Source organism: Hemitrygon akajei, chromosome 11, assembly GCF_048418815.1.
Source record: "Hemitrygon akajei chromosome 11, sHemAka1.3, whole genome shotgun sequence".
In the NCBI taxonomy this organism is placed as follows: Eukaryota; Metazoa; Chordata; class Chondrichthyes; order Myliobatiformes; family Dasyatidae; genus Hemitrygon; species Hemitrygon akajei.
Genome location: NC_133134.1, coordinates 32477692 through 32503658, shown reverse-complemented (window position 1 = coordinate 32503658; position 25967 = coordinate 32477692). Strand labels below are relative to the sequence as shown.

General features: G+C 43.1%; 1 protein-coding gene across 2 annotated transcripts in view; it reads left to right on the top strand.

The window, feature by feature from the left end:
- Positions 1–25967, top strand: part of abat (4-aminobutyrate aminotransferase) — a 181179-nt gene that overhangs the window by 41058 nt on the left and 114154 nt on the right. For both annotated transcript variants that reach the window (XM_073060574.1, XM_073060573.1), the window contains exon 2: positions 15702–15808. In XM_073060574.1, coding sequence (XP_072916675.1) covers positions 15739–15808 — 70 coding nt within the window. In that variant the 5' untranslated portion in view covers positions 15702–15738. The remainder of the gene's footprint in view (positions 1–15701; positions 15809–25967) is intronic.

The window sequence follows — 25967 nt, the reverse complement described above, 5'->3', positions numbered from 1 at the left end:
CTGGTGGTGTGAGTCCTGAAGCTCCTGAATCTTCTTCCTGATGGTAGCAGTGAGAAGAGAGCCTGGCCTGGGTAGTAGGTGTCCTTGATGATGAATACTGCTTTCCTGTGACAGCTCTTCATGTAGATGTGCAATGGTCAGGAGGTTTTTATCCGTGAGGACTAGACTTTATCCGCCGCTTTTTATAGAATTTTCCATTCAAGGGCAATGGTGTTTCCATACTGGACCATGATGCAACTGGTCAATATACTCTTCACCTCATATCTGTAGAAGTTCATCATGCCGATCATAGCAAACTTCTAATGAAGTAGAGGCGCTGTGCTTACTCCATAATTGCACTTACATGATAGGCCGAGAACAAATCCCCTGAAGTTATAACACGGAGGACCCTCTCCACCTCTGTTCCCCTGATGAGGACTGCCTCTTGGTCCTCTGATTTCCTCCTCTAAAGTAAATGATCAGCTCCCTTGGTGTTGCTGACATTGAGTGAGAGGTTGGTGCTGTGGCTCCACTCAGCCGGATTTTCAATGTTCTTCCTATATGCTGATTCATTACCACCTTTGATTTGGCCAACGATTGTGGTATCACCAGCAAAATTAAATATGCCATCGGAGCTGTGCTTAGCCACACAGTCATAAGCGTAACGTGAGTAGAGTAGGGGGCTAAGCACATATCCTTGTGGTGTACCAGTGCTGATGGAGATTGTGGTGTAGATGTTGTTGCCAATCTGAACTGATTAGGGTCTGCAAGTGAGGAAATCAAGGACCCAATTGCATAAGGGGGTATCGAGACCAAGGTCTTGAAGCTTATTGATTAGTTTTGAGGGGATGATAGTACTGAATTCCAAGCTATAGTCAATAAAGAGCATCCTGATTTATGCATTTATGCTGTCTACCAGGTTTGAGGAGATGACATCTGCTCTGCCTTCTCTATACAAGGGTAGTTTTACAACAATCACTTGACTGCAGACAGGTCTCCAAGAACAGATCTTGAGATAACTAATTTTGTGACTTCTAAAACCAATTGGCTGCAGCAGTGATGATTTGGTGTGTCACATTAAATGGGGGAGGGGGTATACTTGGGCAATCAATTAATTGTGTTTCATATTTGTAACTAATTTAGAAGACTTTGTAGAAGTCTGTTTTCAGTTAGATACAAAAGAATCTTTTTCTGCTGATCAGTGTCGAAAAGGCCAAATTGTATCCACTGTGATTCGACAATGTAAAACAATGAAACATGAAAACCTTCGGGGGTGGGGGGAAGACGTGAGTACATTTTATAGGCACTGTATGTTCCACTTGAATCTACAATGTAATCCTCAGATAACATTGTTTGTTTGATACTTTATAAATGGTTCCAATTACTTAATTGGTTAGCTGTACCATAATCTCGATTTATTTTGTGTTAACCGTGTTATAACAGCAGGTGTTACAAAATTAACTACAAAGGCAAATCCTGCTGTTTTTTAAAACTACTCCCATATTCTGGTCTAAAAACTCTTTTCCTGGCCCTCATGTTATTCTTCTTCCATATAAGTGAATACTTTGTGATGTCGTTCCTAAATTTGTCTTCATACATTGCACTGGCATACTTAAAAGCATTGTTTTGAGGTTCTTTTTGCAACTAAAGATTATTTACTTGAATGAGTTCCCCTTTGTACATCTTTTCAAGTCTCAGGGCCTTATATGTATCAAATTATACTTTTAACTCTCTTCTGACACCAGTGAATCAGCCTCTGTACTCTTGAGGCTTGATTATAAATCCTAATGTGGGACACCATACTGTTTCAGTATGATCTCTGATTTGTCTGTAACTTGGCAACTAATTTATTTTGCTTTATTGCTGCTTCACAAAATTTGAACTAATGAGATAGGAGTGAATGAAGATCCCTAGATCTTCCCTTTGGCAATTAGTATTGCACTGACATTATGTTGCCTTCAGAAACTGCACACAACCTATGAGGCCATTGGTCAAAACTCATTCCTATTAAATGTAAGATGAAGGCCTTTTCACTTTCTTATTACAGCTTTCATGGTCTCAAGACGTTCCACAGCCTATTGCAACTAATTTTAATGAGAAATGTCGGCACTGTTGTAATGTGGAAAATGTGACATTTATGTCCATTGAGTTACCATAAACATTAATGGGGTTATGACAAGTAAATTCTGACCAGTTATACTGGGAATTATTCCTCTTTCTCACTGCATTAAAAAAAAACAATGGCAGTGGTGTGTGCGGCTAGGGTGAGATGGTGTGGAAAAGGTGGAGAAAATATGGAAAAATGGTGGGTGTTTTTGTGACAGGAAGTGGAAAATGGGTAGCAGGGAAGCTGATCTCCCCCCCACTCCATAATCATTAAGGCTATTCTTGTACGCAGAACTGTGTTTAATGCTCCCCAGCAGCAGCTGAATTTCAATTTCTGCTCATGCAACTACACCAATAGACAATTTTTAATAACCCCATGTGAATGGCAACATCTCATCATGTGCAATGCAGGTGCATTAGTTCAGATGTGTTTTATATCAACTTAATTCCCTCATGAAGTGCAACATCTCCTGTTTGATTTTCAAAGATTTAAGATGAATGGAAATGTTTTAAAATTTTGTAACAGTACTATAAAATTGCGGAATGTGTATGGCCACAATATATAAACCTTTCAGTGGTTCATTTGTTCCTCTGTCATAAGTTCAGGTTTGCAGTATTAATCCAAAGACTTGAGCTCAAAAATTTTAGCTGCTGTCCTGTTCGGTACCAAGAGGGTGCAATCTTGTGAAGGAAATGTGAACATGGTGGAAGCTGCTAAGTATTGCTTAGTCGTATTTTGAATAAAGACTAGGCATTTATCCCTGTTTTTCGAGTGAATCTTTGAAGCAAATTTTAAAAAGTATTGGATAACCATTGCATTACAATTTGTTGGAAGTTGCTGAGGGAATATTGGCTCTACTGTGCTTAGTGCTTTGGGACATTGTGGGATTGTTAAATGTGCTATGTAAATAAATGCAAATATGTGGTACAACAGCAAATAAGACAAACTGAAGGCATTGGGTGGGTGAAGTGCTCCTGAGTTCATTGGTATGTTTGAAATTCATTGCTATAACTTGTCAAAAAGAAAGAAATATTGAAGGTAGAGCTAACAGGTTGACAGAAATGAAGATAATGTAGCGGTGTGCTACACACAGCGCTGAAATAACAACACGGAGTCGGTAAAATGCAGTTAAAAAAGATTTTATTCGAACTTCACGGCCTCGCTTTAAAGCCTCCCTGATCCCGCCCTCCCCGGGCGCGGATGCTGTAGGGGGCATGTATTCACAGTCCCGCGCGGGCTTTTCCCTTTGTTGGTGAAGCAGACCTGGCCTTCGTGCCGGCGCGCTGGCTATTTGTGAGCCGGTTCGAGTGCGCTAGGAAGTGGGTCGCCACATAACCCCCCCCCCCCCCCCAGAACTGGCGATACACCCCCCAATGTCCACAGTCTGGGCCGGACCCTGTTTGGGAGGTCAGCCTCTGCGCCGCGGTGCCGGAAACTCGACCGGTTGCGCCACGTCCACATGGGCCGGTTTGAGTCGGTCCACCATGAAAACCTCCTCTCTCCCCCCAACGTCCAGCACGAACATGGACCTGTTGTTCCTGAGCACCGTAAACGGCCCCTCGTAGGGCCGTTGCAGCGGTGGCCAATGCCCGCCCCTTCGTACAAACACAAACTTGCAGTTCTGCAGATCTTTGGGTACGCAGGTCGGGTGCTGCCCATGCTGCGAAGTGGGTATGGGGGCCAGGTTGCCGAGCCTCTTGCGTAGTCTGCCCAGGACTGCTGTGGGTTCTTCCTCGTGCCCCCTTGGGGCTGGTATGAACTCCCCGGGGACGACCAGGGGTGCGCTGTACACCAACTCGGCCGACAAGGTGTGCAGATCGTCTTTGGGCACCGTGCGGATGCCGAGTAGGACCCAGGGAAGTTCGTCCACCCAGTTAGCTCCTTGCAGGCGGGCCATGAGAGCCGACTTTAGGTGACGGTGGGAACGCTCCACCAGGCCGTTCGACTGTGGGTGGTAGGCAGTGGTGTGGTGCAGCTGTGTCCCCAAAAGGCTGGCCATAGCTGACCACAGGCTGGAGGTGAACTGGGCACCTCTGTCGGAGGTAATGTGGGCCGGTGCACCAAAGCGGGACACCCAGGTGGTGATCAGTGCCCGGGCGCAAGATTCGGAGGTGGTGTCGGTGAGCGGGATCACCTCTGGCCATCTGGTGAACCGGTCCACGATAGTGAGGAGGTGCCACGCTCCTCGCGACACTGACAGGGGGCCCACGATATCCACATGAATGTGGTCGAAACGCCGGTGGGTGGGGTGGAACTGCTGCGGCAGAGCTTTGGTGTGCCACTGCACCTTGGCCATCTGGCAGTGCATGCACGTTTTGGCCCATTCACTGACCTGCTTGCGGAGTCCGTGCCAAACAAACTTGCTGGAGACCATCCAGACGGTTGTCCTGATGGAGGGGTGCGTTAAGTTATGAATGGATTCGAAAACGCGTCGCCGCCAGTTTGCCGGGACAACGGGACGGGGTTGGCCAGTGGTGACGTCACAGAGTAGGGTCCTCTCACCTGGGCCTACGGGGAGGTCCTGGAGCTGCAAACCGGAGACTGTGGTTCTGTAACTCGGGATCTCCTCGTCTGCCTGCTGCGCCTCTGCCAGTGCCTCAAAGTCTACCCCTTGGGAAAGGGCATGAATGTTAGGGCAAGAGAGCGCGTCCGCCACGACACTATCCTTACCCGAGACGTGCCGGACATCCGTCATGTATTCCAAGATGTAGGACAGATGGCGCTGCTGGCGGGATGACCAGGGATCGGACACCTTCGTGAACGTGAAGGTAAGCGGCTTGTGGTCCGTGAACGCAGTGAATGGCCTACCTTCTAAGAAGTACCTGAAATGCCGGATTGCCAGGTATAGCGCCAACAGTTCCCGGTCGAAAGCACTGTATTTGAGCTCGGGTGGTCGCAGGTGTTTGCTGAAAAACGCCAGGGGTTGCCAGCGACCCGCGATGAGTTGCTCCAGTACCCCACCGACTGCCGTGTTAGATGCGTCCACTGTGAGGGCGGTAAGGACATCCATTTTGGGGTGCACTAGCATCACGGCGTTTGCCAAGGCTTCTTTCGTTTTAATGAAAGCGGCGGCGGACTCCTCGTCCCAGGTAATGTCCTTGCCCTTACCCGACATCAGGGCGAACAGGGGGCGCATGATTCGGGCAGCTGAAGGGAGGAAGCGGTGGTAGAAATTGACCATACCTACGAATTCCTGAAGGCCTTTGATCGTGGTGGGTCAGGGGAAATGGCGGACCGCATCTACCTTAGCGGGCAGACGGGTTGCCCCGTCTTTAGTAATCCCGTGGCCCAAGAAGTCGATGGTGTCGAGCCCGAACTGGCATTTGGCCGGGTTGATTGTTAGACTGTATTCACTCAGTCGGGCGTAGAGTTGATGGAGGTGGGACAGATGCTCCTGACGACTGCTGCTGGCTATGAGGATGTCGTCCAAATAGATGAAAGCGAAGTCCAGGTCGCGTCCCACCGCGTCCATCAACCGCTGGAACGTCTGTGCTGCATTCTTCAGACCGAACGGGATGATGAGTGCCATTTTGGGGACGTCGTCCAGATGCATCGGGATTTGATGGTATCCTCGGATGAGGTCTACCTTGGAGAAGATCCGTGCGCCGTGCAGGTTTGCTGCAAAGTCCTGAATGTGCGGCACAGGGTAGCGGTCCGGTGTTGTAGCCTCGTTCAGCCTGCGGTAGTTGCCGCATGGTCTCCAGCCCCCTGTCGCTTTGGGCACCATGTGCAGGGGGGAGGCCCATGGGCTGTCGGACCGCCGTATGATCCCCAATTCCTCCATCCTCTTGAACTCCTCCTTTGCCAGTCGGAGCTTGTCTGGGGGAAGCCTTCGAGCATGGGCATGGAGGGGTGGTCACTGGGTCGGGATGTGGTGCTGTACGCCGTGTCGGGGCATGACTGCCGTGAACTGCGTTGCCAGAACTGATGGGAAATCCGCCAGGACTCTGGTGAAGTCGTTGTCGGACAGCGTGATGGAGTCGAGGTGAGGGGCTGGCAACTGGGCTGCACCCAGGGAGAACGTCTGAAAGGTCTCGGCGTGGACCAGTCTCTGCCTCGGCAGGTCGACCAGCAGGCTGTGAGACCACAAAAAATCCGCACCCAGAAGCGGTTGGGCTACGGCGGCCAGTGTGAAGTCCCACGTGAACCGTCTGGAGCCGAACTGTAGCTGCACCGTACGGGTGCCGTAGGTCCTCACTGTGCTGCCGTTCACGGCCCTCAGGGTGGGACCCGGTGTCCTGTTGCGGGTGTCATAACTCGTCGGAGGTAAGACGCTGATCTCGGCACCGGTGTCAACCAAAAAACAGCGTCCCGACCTCTTGTCCCACACATACAGGAGGCTATCCCGATGGCCAGCCGCCATAGCCATCAGTGGCGGCTGGCCCTGGCGTTTTCCGGGAACTTGCAGGGCGGGCGACAGCGGCGGGCTTCTGCGCCCCACCGCTGGTGGTAGAAGCACCATTGTTCGTTGGTCTCCTCACCCCTGCCTCTGGGGTTAGCGGGCTCTGTGGTCGGGCCAGGTCTGGTTTGCTGCTGGGAGCGTGGCCTGGTGATCTGTGCAACAGATGCTCCACTCTCCTTCTTAGCGTTCCACAGCAAGTCCGTCCGGGCTGCCACCTTCCGGGGGTCGCTGAAATCCGCGTCAGATAGCAGCAGGCGTATGTCCTCGGGCAGCTGCTCCAGGAATGCCTGCTCAAACATGAGGCAGGGCTTGTGTCCTCCGGCCAGAGACAACATCTCATTCATTAAAGCCGATGGAGGTCTGTCCCCCAAACCATCCAGGTGCAGTAAACGGGCAGCCCGCTCGCGCCGTGAGAGTCCGAAAGTCCTTATGAGCAGGGCTTTGAGTTCCATGTATTTGCTGTCCACTGGGGAAGACTGTATGAACTCCTCAACCTGGGCCGCTGTTTCCTGGTTGAGGGAGCTCACCACGTAGTAGTAACGTGTGTCCTCTGAGGTTATCTGCCGAACGTGGAATTGGGCTTCTGCTTGCTGGAACCATAGGTGAGGTCGTAGCGTCCAGAAGCTTGGCAGTTTCAACGAAACCGCATGAACAGATGCGGTGTCGTTCATCTCCGGTCCAAATATCGTTTGGACCATTGGGGTCACCAATTGTAGCGGTGTGCTACACGCAGCGCAGAAATAACGACACGGAGTCGGTAAACTGCAGTTTAAAAAGATTTTATTCGAACTTCGCGGCCTCGCTTTAAAGCCTCCCTGATCCCGCCCTCCCCGGGCGCGGATGCTGTAGGGGGCATGTATTCACAGTCCTGTCCCACGCGCGGATGCTGTAGAGGGCACGTATTCACAGTCCCGCGCGGGCTTTTCCCTTTGTTGGTGAAGCAGACTTGGCGCCCTTTTGGGACTGGCCTTTATGCCGGCACGCTGGCTATTTGTGAGCCGGTTCGAGTGTGCTAGGAAGTGGGTCGCCACAATAACATGTTTTACAGCAAGCGTTGTTAAAACTGCTAATGATGAGGTTGATATAAACATTGAGTGTAGAACTGGAAGGGAAAATTAGAGCAGAAATTCAAAAGATAAGAAAATAATATTTGGCAATATCAGTTGCTTGCCAGGCCAAGGCAAGTGAAAAAAAGGGCACATGTGCTGGACCCAGGCCAGATCCTCTGAAAGTCACCATAAACAACCCAAAAACTCATTTTCTTTTGGGCATACACTGCAAATCCAAGTAATACAAAGGAATCAATGAAAGACCACAATCAATAGGATGGGCAAACAGCCAATGTTCAAAAGACAATGAACTTCAATAAATAAGCAATAAATATTGAGAACATGAGATGAAGAACCCTTCAAAGTGAGTTCATAGGTTGTGGGAACAGTTCAGTGCTGGGGCAAATGAAATTATTCCCTCAGATTCAAGAGCCTAATGGTTGAGGGATAATAAATGTTCCTGAAGGTGATGATTTGGGTCCTGAGGCTCCTGTTACGTACCCTGTAACTGGGTGTCTGACCAGCAGAGAAAGAAGAATCCGTTGGAGTCTGGTGGTACCAGACTAAAGGTGTTTATTAGTAAACTACACAATACAATATCAAAATTGCAAATATACCTATAAAACAAGTTAGCAGTAATAAACCTAAAAGTGTAGCAATAATAATAATCAATAATAAACAAGCTCTATCGATGTCTAGGGGTAAATGAATTGTCATAGGAAAGTATAGAGTTCAGTTCATAAATGCTGAAGTAGTTATGGTTGTTGTATTGAAATCGTTGGAAAGAGAGAAAGAGAGAGCGAGCGAGATGTAACAGCTACAGCAGCCAAACCTTCCGTTGCTTTCTTAATCCGTCGTGTCGTTGTGGCCATTCAGTTATGACCCCTCTGGTCTTCGGCTAGACCGTTCTTCTGTGGTGGACTCGTCACTCTGGCATGAGTGGATACACACACAAGTCCCCACCGGCCCTGCTGTAACACTGTGAGCTTTACTGACCGATCTCCTGGTTCGGTCTCCGAAGCTCCCACCTTTCTGTGGGTTCCCAACACTCAGTCAGTGTCCACTGGTGTGTCTGAAAGGTGTCTCTCCAGACCTGTCTTTTTATCCCCAGTCACGGGGTCTCAGCTATCCATCAACTCTGAATGACCGTATCCATCAAATCAGACCACTCCTGCTGTCCCCTGAGGAATGTTAATGAGCAAAGTAGTAGAAGATAAATAATCCAGGAAGAGTCAAAATACAGTAAATCAACAGTCTCTCTCCCCCTTTTATCTGTAACAAATGTTCTTGCCTGGGCTTTATCTCTTTCTCATGAGCAGCATAACAACAGCAATAGTTCGTAGTTCTCGGGGGGGGGGGGGGAGAATGGTTAACTCTGCACCCCATTGTCCATCAGGTCTGTTCATCAATCATAACACTCCTGTAACTTTTTCCTGATGGCAGCAATTAGAAGAGAGCATGGCCTGGATGGTGGGGGTTCTTGAAGATGGATGCTGATTTCCTGTGTCAGAGCTCTGTATAGATGTGCTCAATGGTGGGGAGGGCTTAACCTGTGATGGACTGGGCTGTATCCACTACTTTTTGTAGGGTTTTCTGTTCAAGGACGTTGGTGTATCCATATCAGACTGTGATGTAACCAGTCAATGTACTCTCTCCCGCACATCTATAAAAGTTTGTTAAAGATTTTGATGTCATGCCAAATCTTCACAAACTTCTAAGCAAATAGAGGCACTGCCGTGGTTTCTTTGTAATTGCTCTTTCATGCTGGACCCAGCAGAGATCCCCTGAAATGATAACACCAAGGAATTTAAAGTTGCTGACCCTCTCCATCTCTGATCCCCGATGAGGACTGGCTTATAGGCTTCTGGTTTCCTCCTCCTGAAGCCAATCAGATCCTTGGTCTTGCTGACATTGAGTGAGAGGTTGTCATTGTGGGACCAACCAGCCAGATTTCCAGTCTCCCTCCTATATGCTGATTCATCACCACCTTTGATTCTGCCCACAACAGTGGTGCTGTCAGCAAATTTAAATATGGCATTGGAGCTGTGCTTAGCCTCACAGTCATGAGCTTAAACCAAGTAGAGCAAGAGGCTAAGCACATGAGCTTTGAGGTGCACCTGTGCTGATGGAGACTGTGGAAGAGATTTTGTTGCTAATCCAAACTGACTGTGGTTTGTAAGTGAGGAAATATCGGATCCAGTAGACAAGGAGATGTTGAGGCCAAGGTCTTGAAGCTTATTGATTAGATCTGAGGGGATGATAGTGCTGAATGCAGAGCTGTAGTTGATAAAGAGGATCCTGATATATGCATTTTTGCTGTCCAGATGTTCCAGGGTTGAGTGAAGAGCCAATGAGATGGCATCTGCTGTGGACCATTTGTGATGGTAAGGTAATTAGAGTGGATCCAGGTTGCTTCTCAGGCAGGAGTTGATGTGTTTCGTCACCACCCTCTCAAAGTACTTCATCGCAGTGGATTTAAGTGCTACTGGACGAAATTCAATGAGGCAAGTTACCACATTCTTCTTAGGTACTGGTATAATAGAAGCCTGCTTGAAGCAGGTGTGTGCCTCAGACTGCTGATGCGAGAGGTTAAAGATCTCAGTGAGCTCTCCAGCTGCTGAATCAGCCAGGAACCCCATCTGGGACAGGTGCTTTCCGTGGGTTCACGCCCCTGAAGAATGCTCTCATGTTAGCTTCACAGACTGAAATCACAGGGTCATTAGGGGTTATAAGAGTTTGAGAAGGTTCCTCCATGCTTTGACAGTCAAAGTGAGTGTGGAAAGTATTAAGCTCACCTGGGAGCAAAGCCTTGTTCAAAGTACATTTATCATACAATTTGTACAACCTTGAGATTCGCCTCCTAACAAGCAGCCACAAAACAAAGAAACCCCCCAAAAATTTTAAAAGACCGTTGATCACCCAACGTGCAGAGAAAAAAAAACACATCATACTCATAAAAGGAAGTCAAAAAATAAAAGAACTCACATAAAAAAGAAAACAGTTGAACACCCAATGTACAGAGAGAAAAAAACCCACAAGGAAATAGCGTTCTGAACTGAAGTCTGCAAGAGAGTCGCCTATGTCTCTAGGTTTCACTTTGTAATAGCATTCACACCCTGCCACAGATGTTGAGCATCCTTCAGTGATTCAAGCTTGGTCCAGAACTGCCAACTGCACATGAGATGACTTTCCATATATCGTACCTGAACCCCTTGTATCTCACTTGGTCACCAGGCCTGAGTGCCACTGATCTGGCCCTCAGCAGATGGTGGATCCCATGGTTTATCCAGGGCTTCTGGATGGTGAAGACTCTAAATGATTTTCAGGGGACACAGTCATCTACAACTGTTTTTCTTAAAGGCTCTGACAACCGTGGTGTATTCATTCAGGTCCCCAAGTCCTTGAACACAGCCCAGTTTACCAACTTGAAGCAATCCCACAGCCGCACCTCTGCCTTCTGCACTTACCTCTGGAGCCTCAGGCTATGTCCACACTACACCGGATAAATCCATAACCGAAGCTTTTTCTCTTCGTTTTTATCCTCCGTACACACTAAAATGGCATTTTCGTCCCCCGAAACCGGAGCTTTTCAGAAACGCTCTCCAAAGTGTGTAATTTTGAAAACAGCGGATTGGCCGGAGCAGTGTGGACAGGGTAACCGGAGAAATCTGAAAATGCTGTCAGACTGCAGCGCACTATTTCATTGTTTTCTTGTACACAACCTAACAATTTCAGAACAGACGGCAACGAGACTGAAGCCAGTAGAGTTAGAAATGTACTCATCAAATACTTTGACCCATAACTTACTGAACAAATAAGTATACTCACTTTGCCCTGTTTCCGTTCCTTGTTTGTATGAAGGTGTTTACCTATTTATGCAAGTACTTCTCTGACAATAGATGTGTAACAGCCTAATATAACATTGTATGGAAATACAAGATAATACTGATACAGACATGTTTTACACATTTAACAAGGTGCTTTATTAATGCAACAGAATTCGTCAGTTTTTCAATGTTTGTCATCAGCCGGGTCATACAGTCCGTGAACTCCTTGTCGGTTGCCTCCATACGCTTCAGTATTCATTTTTTTTTACTTTTAAGTCCTCCTGTGCGAGAGCCAACAGCTGTCCGTCGTTTTAAGTTTTTCTAGACTGTAACTGCACAAACATGCTCTTTCACGGCGAGATTCAACACCAAATGTGTCGCTTGTTTTCGGTAGATGTGTCCTGCGCATGCGCAGTAGGAGGAGATTCGCCGAAATCTCCGTTTCAATGTGGACAGAGAGATTTTTTTAAATGCCTAGTGTGGACACTTATTGTTTTTCTGTGAAACCGGTGTTTTCAAAATTATCTGGTCTAGTGTGGATGTAGCCTTAGTCTTTAGCCTCTTCATGTATGCAAGTAGAAGGGGACAGCCAAGTGATCAGATTTCCCAAATTGCAGTCTAGGCATGGAACAATGGCATTCCTAATAGTAGTATAGCCGTAATCAAGTGTATTGAGAGCCCTGGTGCTGCTGGTTATATACTGATGATAATTGAGCAGAGATTTCTTCAACCAAGCCTCATTGAAGTCCCTGACAATGACTTGATATGCATAGGGGTGGGCTGTTTCTTGTTTGGCGAAGGCAGCATTTAATGTCTGATTAATGTCAGCTTTTGGCAGTATATAAACTGCGGTCAGGATCACAGAGAAGAACTCTGTTGGTAAATGTTCAGCCCACAACTATTTTCATATTTTTCCGTCTCATTTTCTAAATTTAAAATATATTGAAGTAGGATTTCTGTGCATCATGTCAAATCAAAAGAAAAGTTCCAAACCTTGTCAATAATTTACTAAAAATTAAAAACCAAAATTGTGAGGCTGAAGAAGTATTCATCCTCTTTGTAATTTCTATAATTTTCTTCAACTGATTCAAAGAGCTCAGTTTATTATCAGAGAAAGTATACAGTTTACAACCTAAAATACCTATCTTCACAGCCATCCATGAGAAACAGAAGAAACCCAAAAGAATGAATGACAGAAAAACGTTAGAACCCAAAACCCCTTCTCCCCCAAGCAAGCAGCATCATCAACGCATCAACCTCAGGTGCAAATACTGTATATTACCTTCTTTACCAACTCACCCAATCCTTTGATGTGGAAAATTGGAGGATCACTTGTTTTCAATGAATTAATAAGAATAAATAGCCCCTCTCTCTTTAAGGTCCAACAGTATGTTAAATTTTCTACAGACCAAACCAAAATAAAGACAAAGGATCATTGAAGACGAGTTAGGATAATGATAATAGAGAAGCAGAAATCTGGGAAGGATACAAGACCATTTCAAAGACATTGAACATCCCTTGAAGCTCAGTGCAGTCCATCATGAAACTGTGTAAAGAATATGAAATCACAGCCACACCACCTAGGTCAGGCCACCCTTTGAAACTTAAATCTCCAGAGAAGATTAGCATTTAAAAGAGCGGCTCCCGTGACACCAACAGTCTCTCTGACAGAGCTGCAGAAGTCAGTGACTGTAACTGGAGATGAAGTTCATGGCTCCAAAATTTGTAGTGTCTTGCACAAAATGTCTATTTATGGAAGAGTGGCAAGAAAGAAGCCATGGCAAAAAAATGCATATCCTTGCCCGTAAAGACTTTGCAAAGCATCACTTAGAAGATACTGTAAAGACGTGAAAGAAGGTCTTGTGGTCAGATAATACTGAAGTGGAACTTTTTGGCCTCAACACTAAATGGTACGTGTGGTGTAAATCTAATATTACGCATTAGCCAGGTAACAGGTTCCTTATTTTAGAATATGGTGGAAGTAACATCATGCTATGGGGATGCTTTGGAGCAGCAGGCACTCAAAATCTGTTTAGGATTGTTGGCAAAATGAGTGTTGCTAAATCCAAAGACATCCTGGATAAAAGCCTGCTAGCATGTGGCAGAAAGCTTAAACTGTGGAGGAAGTTCGTCTTTCAGCAGGACAACGACCCAAAGGACATGGTTGCCTGAGTGGCTCCAAATGATGAAAACTGATGTCCAGTCAGAGGCCTGGCTTTAACCCGATCAAACATTTCTGGCAAGACCTCAAGATTGCCGGTGACTGCCGCTCCCCAACTAATCTGGCAGAGCTAGAGCAATTTTGCAAGGAGGAATGGGGAAATCTTGTTCCATCACGTTGTGCAAAGTTAATAGAGACTTATCCAAAAAGGCTACTGGCCGTAACAGCTGTGATAGGTGGTTCAACTAACTACTGAGCAAAGGTGGATGAATACTTTTGAACTGCTGACATCTCAATTTTTGACTTTTTAGTTCTTCATGCTTTACAATTTTCCATATTTTGGGGGCTCTACTGTGGGGGAAAAAAAGAGCAGATGATTCACAAATAAAACCTCAGTTAAATTGATCAAAATCCCTGGTTATAATGCTCATTTATGTGAACAAGGGGTTGAAGGGGTGTGAGTACTTTTAAAAGGCACTGTAAATCAAAGACGTAGCTCATAAATTATAACCCTGTGTGCACAAGTCAAAGAATTACTGTAAACATTTAAATTAAATTCAATAAATTGGAATTTAATTAATATTAAAATGAAAGTCACATGAATTTGAAATGGAGATCTATCAAAACTGTAAATTTGGTACAGTTGCTTCATTTACCTTTCAAGACTGCTGGAGTTTTGAGTTAAAGCTTGAGCTGTTACTGCCTGAAATCAGTACAATGGCCTGATTGATATCCTGAATAGCTGTATAGGACAAATTTGTGAAAGCTAGGACATCGCAGCAGATTTAAGTCAGCTAAACAATAATGCAGATTATTTCCTGTTGTCTCTTCTACCTTTTACAGTGTCGAGAAGCAATATATTTTATAACATGTATAATATTACTTTTATAACATTAAAGAAAGCAACAATGGTAATTAGGATATAAAGAAAGCTAGATTATCATTTAAATGAGTTGACTCTCATTGAAGAATGCGAAAACAAACAGTAACAATGATTTTTATGTTGTGGATAATGTTCTATTACTTCTGATCAGAAATTGTGATTTTCACTGTGCCTGAATTTTTATGAGCAACTGCATTCCATGAGCGATGTATCCATTGCCAAGCAACTCTTTTCTCAGCACCTTTAACAATAATCCTTTCATACTTCTCGCTCAGTTTTGGCTTGGTTGATTAAAAATATCTCTAACAGATTTGTTTGAGCAATATACTTTTGGAAATTGTTGTCTGATAGTTAAACGGTTACATAAAGAAACCTCACAGGTTCAATGGCATTCGTGTGATGGATTCCTGAATTGCTCCAAATCTGTGGTAAGCCTGGGATTTAGAAGTACCGAAAATTCCTATTTTCTGGAACTCTTTGAATTTGGCGGTCGACTGGCAGATTTTCTGCGCCTTTGGATTTTATTACCGGGTAATTCCTCAACCTACTTTTGATGCACTTCTTTCTTCAAAATTTCACATAATAGTATTTTAAAAATTTAGTGAACCACTTGAATTTAATAGGATTTCAAGAACAGGGCACTGAGCTTAGAAGTAATATGGGAAGTAGGATCCCATTAAACAATTCTTCCTCTTTATTTTCCTCTGTAGATTAAGGTTTTCTGTTTTCCTGTTTCTTCAGAGAAGTATTTGTATTTGTTTTATCGTCTCTTTTCAATAAAACTTAATTTTTTGAAATTAGAAATTAGGTGAAGCAATATGATTTTCCATATTGTTTCAAGGAGACATTGTTGAAGTGAAAATTTCTGTGTAATTCTCCATCCAATTTTATTGTCCAAGAGAAAACATGGCAGCAGGCTGATTGACTCTTCCACTGGATGTCATTGATCTGTTTTGTTTTGTAATGTGGAATGAAACATCACAACCTACCTCATTATGACATTGCAGGATATTATCTAATCTAGACAAATCTCAGAAAAGTATCAAGGTTGTACAGTTTATACAAACTTTGAACTTGGTACTGCGTCAGTGTATTATTGTAATGGATTCAGCTGTATGAACTATGCAAGGGAAGTTTTCAGTGTAACTTTGTGCATATTTGTTTGGGTCACAAAGCTGTGTGGTAAAAATAGCAGTTTAACTTTACTACCAATGACCATAAAACATCACTCATGTAATGCCTGATTACATAAGGACTGCCTATTAAAATTGATGCTTATTTTCTTCTGTGCAGAGCTGTCAGCAGAGAGTCTAACCTTCAGAAACTTAAGATGGCTTCCACTGTGCTCTCTCGGCAAATAACTTGCATGTTGCAACAGAATCTGAAGTTTTCTCTGCCCCGTGAGTATTCTCTTCAAGAAATTATGTGTGATGTACAAAATGTTATCCTTTTAGTCTCTACATGAAGATGCTTACCTCACTGCAGTGAGAGCTCTCTCAGCCATTCATTCTTCCAGTGCATTATGCTTCATCATGAATGACAGAGCAGGGAAACTATACAGAAAGACGCTCGGGAAAAAACAGGGCATAAAATCAATTCTTTAAGGATAAGCGGTTGGGTCCTTTTGCCTTTTGTAGGTTGCTAAGCAGCAGAAGGAAATAGAAACTCTGTCACCTTACTCTATTCACAATACAGCTTCTCAGAATGCCAAAGAATCTAGTAACAGATACATGGATGTGCAGTTTGTTTGTAAGTACAGTTTAGCACCCAACCTTAAGATAATGACATCTTGAGTAGTTGCTTAACATACCCAGTTATTAGTTCTGAAGTTTGTCTTTAGTTAATAAAGAATCATTTTAATTGTATAGCACCTTCGTGAGGTGACTCACCAAACTGACTTGCCAGAGTGCCGGTTCAAAGCAGACACTGAACCAAGAGAAAGTTTTGAATAAGCAAATAAAGTTAATTGTAGAAGACAGACTTAAAGTGAAGGAGTAAGTTGAAGGAATTTTGAGGAATTCCAAAAAAAATGGGCTAGTGGAATTTTAAAACATTGATAATGTCTATGAAGTGCAAGTTCAGATAAATGCACCATTTAGCATTAAGTTAAGTATTGTTACACTTCTGGTAGTTTAAAATTATACATTTCTTCCATTTACCAATTGTTATGCTATCCTGCAGGAGATATTAAATCATAGCCCACTTCCTTGGCCTTTAGCACATCAGAATGACTTGAAATACATGAAATTTGTGGTTTTGTGGTAGCAGTACAGTGCAAAGACATAGAATTACTATAAGTAACAAAATAATTAGTGCAAGAAAGGGATTAACCAGGTAATCGTTATTGGTTTATGGACCAATCAGAAATCAGGTGATGGATAGGAAGAAGCTATTCCTCCTTGGGGTGAGCTGAAACAACTAACACCTATTGGTCAACTGACAAATTATCCCAGGCTGACTTACATTGATTGGCCATTTCAATAGTCATGCTTTGGAATGTACTGTTGAGTTTTGAGATTTTTGTAGTTATGTGTTGTACTGAATAAAGGTTTATTTCATATTCCCGTTTTATTCTCTTTCCTGGCTCTGGCCCTTATCAGTCGTTATAGACAAGTGAACACAACAAATTGGAAATGAGATGTTGATGCCGAGATGCATCCTAGAATGTGCTGGGACACATCAACAGTGATGTAACCTGGGGTCATCAGGTGTTTCAGGTTTTTCAACATCAGATACCTTCACCCAGGTGACCCAGCCAGGGTTGATCAGGCCCCAGCTTTTGTCTCAGCAGCAATGGTCCACGGGTCACACCTTTTGATCCATAGCCATCTGGAGACTTGCTCATTTGTGGACTTCAGGCCCTGACGCTGCAGACATTTGCAAATAGCTCCTGGCCTAACAGGAATAAGACCTTGATATGACTCTACAAAACTGTCACTCAAAAACGTCAGTGTTTTATCACCTGGAAACATGATTCCACCATGGTTGAGGAGAACCATGTCATTGCAGTTTCCAATAGCTCAGAGGTCATCTGTCAGCAGGTTGCCAAGTGGCCAAACACAGCTAGTTGGAACTGTGATGTGAGGCACAATGTAAGAAACTGCTGATACAAGAAACACATTTGCAGCAGATGCTGTCCTTCAATGTCTTCTAGGCCAGTGAAACACAAGGACAAAATGTATCAAAACCCATCTAAATCTACTAGGAGTTTAATGGTCATGTTTAAAGTTGACTTTCTCCCAGGACACAGTACAGTAGCATAAGAGGTATTGAACTCATCTGGGAATGGATCATCACTTCCATTCATGATGTCAGGTTTCACTTTGACAAAAGTAATGGCCTGCAAGCCCTGCCAGAATTGACGTGCATCCAATTCCATCTCTAATTGTTTTTTCAGACTTCTTGTATAGTTCTGGGTCACTGGTCTTGAATGCCACAGATATAGCCCTCAGCAGACTACAAGCCACCTGGTTCATTCAGTGTTTGGATTGGGTATTTTTGAATACCCAAACCAATTTTTTTATTTTTTGTCATATTGGGTATTGTTGAAATTCTAACATGAGCAAAGGAAGGTCTTTGGTTGAATAAATAATATCCTATTACATCTGACCAGTCTGCAGTTTGTGACAGCAAAGCTCCCAGATGATTTACCCACAATGGTCAGAGAATTTATCATAAAAATGTTATCACTGCGCCAAATCCCTAAAAGGAAAAAGAAATCCATGCCCTTACAGCAGATACCTCACACATCTCACTTTTGAGTAACTTCAAATTAAAGAGCTTCCCAAAATTTTTACATTATTTAAATGCATGCTGGAATAAACATTCTTCAACCCAAAAATTTTCATAAATATTACAAAAACAGTTGAATAAGAGCTAAGGCAATGGAAATTAATTTAAATCATGCCAGAAAATTGGCAGCTTTATGAACTGTCTGGTGGAACTGTGTACCTTTTATGCACCTGTAATTTGGTTAAGGTTAGCCTCTCACACTCTTCTCTTCCCCATAAAATTTGCTGTCTTGTATCTTTCCTGTCCCACAGTTTTACAAAAATGATTTCCTGTCGTTGCCCAGGCCAACTTGCATGACACTTAATGCCACAGACATGAGCACTCAGTGGACACATGAGCTGTTTATTGTTGCATTCTTTAAACCTGAAGAGAAGGTGCAAAGTGCGACAATGGCGGGTTTAACTGTGGGGTCTTGCCTACCCCCTGCTGTTTGGTTCCCTTCCTGAAGTAGAGTGAGAGGCGGCAGTAATCCACCAAGTGGAAGTGAGGTGGAGAGCACCTAATCTTTATATTTGGGGCCTGAATAAGCTTTTCTTCTCTGTACACCAAAGGAAAGTAAAATATTACTTTAAACAGTCTTTGATCCTCTTTCTGCTTTCTTCACTAAATATTACTGTGTGGTGACCCACTTACTAGCACACTCGAACCGGCTTACAATTAGCCAGGGTGCAGGCACAAAGGCTAGGTCCGCAACAAAGGGAGAAAGCCTGAGAGGGTGTCAGTACGTGCCTCTCGAAGCATCCGCGTGGGGGAGGGAGGTTTTAAAGCAAGGCTGTGAAGTTCGAATAAACTTTATCTTTGACTGCAGTTTACCGACTCCGTGTCGTTATTTTAGCGCTGCGTATAGCACACCGCTACGACTGAGTGAATTTTGCAACATGGGTTTGATGGCATGATGGAAAACTGATCTGGTTGAAACCCTGATCTACTTGTATTAAGAAAGACCTTTAATCATGTGATTTCAATATTGCTTTGTAATGCAAAATGACTACTTCAGTGTGGGACTTTGGCAAGCACTTTGCCTATTTTAACAACTGCCAACCTACAGTGTTTCTGCCAAACAGTTCAATCAGTACTACTGCAGCTGCCTTTCTTCAGTTCAACGAATCAGAGCCAAATTGATATTGACTTGCAGTCTGAGATTTTGGTACCATTTACCATAGCATAGACAATTCTGTAGACAAGTCGGAGATCAGGACCATTGACCAAAATACATAAGTTTAAATTCCCCTATGGCAGATAAGAAATTGAAATTGAAATCCGAGTAATTGAATAACTTGTTACAAAATAACAGCATGTAACAGTAACCATAAATGTATTTGTGTAAAATTCATTTTGTTCACTGATATCTTTGAAGGACAGAGGAAATACTTTTTAGACAATTTGACCAATGCCGTTCTTTCTTTTAAACAAACAGTTAAGCATGGACCTTTAATGCCAGCCTTACCAATGACATTCAAATCCCTGATCTCCTTTTTTTAAAGCTATTGCTGCCGATTTATCTCCTTTCAAAGCAGAACTTTTTGAGTGGGGAATCTTTGATCTATCTTCCCAATTAATCTGTGCAAATACAAAAAGGAAAAGCGAATAGTAAATAAATAATATTGAGAACATGAGTTGTAGAGCCCTTGGAAGTGAGTCCATAGGTTGTGGAATTAGTTCAGAGTTGAGGTGAGTGAAGTTGTCCACTTTGGTTCAGGAGCCTGATGGTTGAAGGGTAATAACTGTTACTGTAACTGTGAGAGACGGTACTGAAATCTGGATCAAAAAGCAATCAGTTGGAAGAACGAGCAGATCGACCAGCATCTCTTGGAAAAGAGGAATGCATGGATCTGCTGTTCTTTCAACAATTCCATTCACTCCCACATGTACTGCTCAACCTGCTGGATTCCTCCAACAGATTCTTATTTTTAACTCCTACTCCTGGTAATAAGGAGTTTTTAACCAAAGACATACTGGTTAGTAGGTTACTGTAATTGGTCATTGTAAATTGTCCCATGATTAGGCTAAAGTTAATTTGGGGTTGCTGTGGCTTGAAGAGTCTATTCTGCATTGTATCGCAATAATAAATAAATATATTAAATTATAAATGCTTTAGCAGCAATATAAATTCATAAATTTTTGGAAATGAAGTTTCTAATCTTGACAAGGATGGGGTTCATGATTAGAGCGAGAAATTTGGTCAAAAAAACTGGAAATTTGAATTTCCTTACATATTATGGAGTTTAAGTTTGCACTGAATACATTATTTGACACATCTGGATTAACAGGTTTGGCTGCCGCTCTGTTGTGGAGCTGTTTGCTAGTAGTACGAGGGTGTGAGTTTGATTCCTAACCTCAATGGTCGCACCCAGCACTTCCTATTCCTTAATCTTACCATTTTATTACCATTCCTTAATCTAACCTTAATCCTGATGGTGGGAATGAATAGGTGTTGTTGGATCTAAAGCACAATCAGTTGTCTAATCCCAGTCAAAAAGGAAAGATTATCTGGGAAAACTCCCTTTGACCGAGTATTAGTACTGTAAAATCATGCACATTCTCACTAAAACTGCAGTGTAGAAAATCCATCTACCAGAATGAGACTAGTATATGTAAATTATCAGCATAGAACATAGAAATCTATGTAAATTTATATACATTTATATAAATTTATATAAATTTCTATGTAAATCTATGTATAGAAATCTAGTAAATCTACAACACATTACAGGCCCTTCGGCCCACAATGTTGTGCCAAACATGTAACCTACTCTAGAAACTCCTAGAATTTCCCTAGCACATAGCCCTCTATTTTTTAAACTCCGTGTACCTATTTAAGAGGCTCTTAAAAGACCCTATTGTATCCGCTTCCACCACCACCACCAGCAGTGCATTCCACACACCCACCACTCCGTGTGAAAAACTTAACCCTGACATCCCCTCGCGCCTTAAAACTATGCCCCCTTGTGTTAGCCATTTCAGCCCTAGGAAAAAGCCTCTGGCTATCCATACGATCAATGCCCCTCATCATCTTATACACTTAAGCATATCTACTGAGTTGGCTCTCTTCTCTCATACAACCTCTGTAAAATCTGGAAATGGGTGGGCCTTGGCAGCTTGAGGTTGGATTTGATTTCTTTTTCAGAATTTTTTATTTTTATTTTCACAGCCAATCTAGAAACTTGCATAAGAGAGCTGTGAGGGAACTAGCAACAGGAAAGATTGCTGGTAATATGATTTTGAATGGAAACAAGAGGCAGATTTTGAGCAATTCCAGTGAAAGTCTTACATATTTTACTGAGTTCTGCTTGGTTTTAAGCAACTATTTTAGTAATGCAATGATCCTTTGGTTTAGTAGGGTCTAACAAATGCAATTCCTGATTGAATGGGACTTCATTTACTTTATGAACATTCAAAATATTTGGTAGTTTACAGAGCTCTCCATGGAAATCCATATGATTCTGCATGTGCCCTAATCATTTCAAATATATATATAAGGTATATAGGTATATAAGGTATATATTTCAAATATATATAAGGTATAGTGCCTGCCCCCTGTTTCTTGGTTGTATTTTCCCTGACTACAGGAACAAAGTTACCCGCTGCTTTCTGTATGGAGTTTGTACATTCTCCCGTGACTACATGGGTTTCCTCCCGCAGTGCAAAGATGGACATTATGGAGGCAGAAGTGAATGGATTTATTAGGCCTGTCCCTGTCCTCTTTTGTTCTGTGTTCTACAAGAAGATGATGAAAGGTGTTTTATCAATATACGTATGCATGCTTTTTGTACTTTGTAATATTGTATTATTAAATTCTTTTTTTAACAAGGACTCAAAATAATTCAGTTCTTAGTTTCTTTTGAGGAAAAACCCCTTAAATGAATTGGTAAAAATTTGTAAATATAGTACAGATGATGAATGATGGAAAATATATTTTTTTTTTAATTTGAGTTTGCATCTTATACAGCTCATTTAGTTTTCAATATTGGGTGTGTGTACTCCATTAAGGTTGTAGCATGTAACTAAATATTGCAAGACTGTTAAAGAAGTCTTCAGAAAGCTTTTCTATGTAGATGGGGCCTTCTTGTTTTAGGGAGTGAGAAACATTTTCTCTTGCCCTTTGCCCTCTGACCCTCTCACCTCTGTAAGTTATTTTGTTTAATTAGTAATTTAGTTCCAGGATTTTGGAAAGTGTTGTCATCATCCAGTTTACTAAAAAGCCTTGTGCTTCAAATAGATTTATGGAAGCTTGGAACTAGTTCATCTGCAGGACATTGCAGGGGGAAAAGAAAGGTCTGTCGGATAATCATTTTGGGATGTTTTGAGCTTCTGGCACAGAAGCAAATTATTTGGCCCAAATGGCATGTGCCAGCAATCATTCTCCATAACTACCTCTTTGGGCTGTTCTATCAACCTGTATCATTATATCTTTCTATTCCTTACTCACTCGTACTTTACTGTTTAATATATGCTTACCATTTGCCTCAATTACTACTTGTGGTAGAGTTTCACAAATGAAGTCTGGGATCAACTTAACTGAGAGCTGGCTTTTGTGGTGTTCAACAGAAGGTTAATGATCATTGCAAATGATGCCAATAATTGATTTTTACATGGATGCTAGGTTCCCCCATAATTGAGAATGGGGATACAATATTTTTTATAAAGACTAGTTATATGTGTTATATGTACATTGAAAGGTACGTGAAATGAGCCTTTTTCATAAAATCAAACCAGCAAGGATCGTGCTGGGCAACCCACAAGTGTCATCACTCTTCTAATGTCAACTTAGCGTGCCAACACATCACTAACCCTAACTATACATCTTTGAAATGTAGAAGGAAACCAGAACACATGGAGAGAACCCACACAGTCACAGAGAGAACTTGCAAACTCCTTATCAACAGAGGTGGGAATTGAACCCCAATCTTACAGCTGGCGCACTGTAAAACATTACACTGACTGCTATGTTACACAATGCTACCACTTCAGCTTCTCCTGTTAATGTAAATCACAATTCACATGGATATGGAAGCTCTATAGAATTCTGAATTGTGTTAAGGAAGCATGAATTCTGAAGAAGGACTTAGATTAGGAGAATGAACAGAGAAATGGCAGATGGAATACAGAGTAGGGAAGTGTACGGTCATACACTTTGGGAGAAGAGATAAAGGTGTAGACTTTTTTCTAAATGGAGAGAAAATTCAGAAATCAGATGTGTACAGGGCCTTGGGAATCCTTGCGCAGGATTCCCTGCAGATTAGTTTGCAGGTTGAGTCAGTGGTAAGGAAGGCAAATGCAATGTTGGCATTCAGTTTGAGAGGAGTAGAATATAAAAGCAAGAATGTAATGCTGAGGCTTTACAAGCCATTGGTCGGACTGCACTTGGAGTATTGTGAAAAGTATTGGGTCCCCCTATCTAAAAAAGGGTGTGTTGGCATTGGAGAGAGTACAGAGGAGGTTTGCAAGAATAATCCCAGGAATAAAAGGGTTAACTAATGAGGAGCATTTGCTGGCTCTGGGCCTGTACCTGCTGGAGCTTAGTAGAAAGAGGGGAGATCTCATTGAAATCTATTTAATGCTGAAAGCCCTTAATAGAATGGACCTGTGGAGATGATGTTTCCTATAGTGGGAGAGCTTAGGACCAGAGGGCACAGCTTCAGAATAGGACATTTCTTCTGAACAGAGATGAGGAGGAATTTCTTTAGTTGGAGAGTGCTGTATCTGTGGAATTCATTGTCACAGACGGCTGTGGAGCTCAAGTCATTGGGTATATTTCAAACAGAGGTTGATGGGTTCTTGTTTAGTAAGGGAGTCAAAGGGTACGGGGAGAATGGGGTTGAAAGGGATAATAAGCCAGCCATGATGGAATGGCGGAGAAGACTTGATAGGGTGGATGGCCTAATTCTGTTGCTTATGGTGTTATAGTCTTATCTGATTAGTTGACTGGATGCTTAGTTCATGCCACCATCCGAGACTTGGCTTTTTTCATCGCTACCATCAGGATGGAGGTGCAGGAGGCTGAAAGCCCACACTCAATGTTTTAGGAACAGGTTCTCCCCCTCTGCCATCAACCCATGAATATCTCCTCACTATTCCTCTTCTGCGCAGTTTATCAATGTGTTTATTGCTTTGTAACTTGCAATAATGTTTATGTCTTTGCACTGTACTGCTGCCAAAACTACAAATTTCATGACATATGTCAGTGATAATCAACCTGATTCTGCTTCTGATTCTGATTCTAAACCTAGTACCTGGCTTCTGTTGTATCATTTGCACTTAACTCTGATTTCGATGTTCATCAGGTTGGCACCTTTTCTGATATACCTGATGCTGCTTCTGGCAGGTTCAGTTACATATTATAAGTTATGCTGGGTCTCCTAGCTATGTGGCAAAGGTACACTTGAAGGATGCACTGTTTTGGGCTGCTGGAGCTGTTTATCTCACTTAAGTCCATACCGGATCAATGCAGAGTGAAGCAGAGTGTGTTCAATGAAAGATAAACTTGGTCTCCGACAACCTTTGTGTGATGTCTTTCTTGGTGATAGACATTCAAGTGACCCAGCAAGAGAACATTCTTGGTTATTACTACTTTTAATGCTTACACTGAATGGTCTGCACTTGAACCAGAGAGGGACCAATTGCCTTGCAAAGAAATTTACTAGTTGGACACAATAAGATTTAAACTAGATTAGCAGGGGTTGGGAGTCATGAGATAAGGCCAGCTGGAGCAGGCGGCAGAGTAAAAGGAGGGAAAGAAATCCAATTTTAGCTACTCAAGGTTTAACAAGTAAGGCAGCATGAATTGGCTGTGAGGACTGGGATGTCATAACAGAAACATGGCTGAGAGAAGGGCAGGACTGGCAGTTCAGTATTCCTGGATACAGAATCAGAATCAAAATCAGGATTATTATCACTGATACAGTATATATTGTGAAATTCATTGTTTTGCAGCAGCAGTACAGTGCAATACAGTAAAGATTGCTATAATACAATATGTTAAATAAAAGCAATGGTGTAATAAGAGAGCAAAATAGTGAAACTGGGTTCATGGACAGTTCATAAATCCAGTGGCAGAGGAGAAGAAATTGTACCTAAGACATTGAGTGTGGGTTCTTCAGGCTCCTGTGCCTCTTCCTTGATGGTACTAATAAGAAGAGGATGACACTTGACCATCAGATATTTCGGGTCAGGGGAGCAGGACTGAGACAGAACCACTATGTCTCTGCATCATGATTGATTAATACTGATACAATCGTCACCGCCTCTGTCATTACCTGACACCACTACCCAGCCCATGCTGTGGAATGTGTAGACACCCAGATCAACAAGTTAATGGTAGGTTCTAGGATTGGAGCTCCATGCTGGCAGGAGGCACAAGGGCCAGTCACCACACAAGTGCGCGAGTCAGCGAAACCGGAGTTTGTGGTCCCCGTCATCTGAGAGTCCTGAGTTCAAGGCCTGGAGTTCAGGATCCTCACTCGCCATCATCAACAAGTTGACACTGAAGATCGAAGCCCAAATGTTGAGCGGAAGTCGAGACTCGGTGGCCAGTGTTCTGAAGTTGCGAGTCTGTAAGTCCACTGGGGAATTCAAAGGCCCAATGTCTGTGAGTCTGAGTCCTGGAGGTTGAAGGCCTGAAACGGCCTGTCCTGGGGTTGAGGGACTATCTCTCTCTGTGCATGGGTGGTTAGGTGGGAGGGAGGAGACTGCTATTTTATTGATGTTGTTGTTGTTGCTGCTGCTGCTTGTGTTGTCTGTGAATATAGTGGGCATGCTATGTTACCA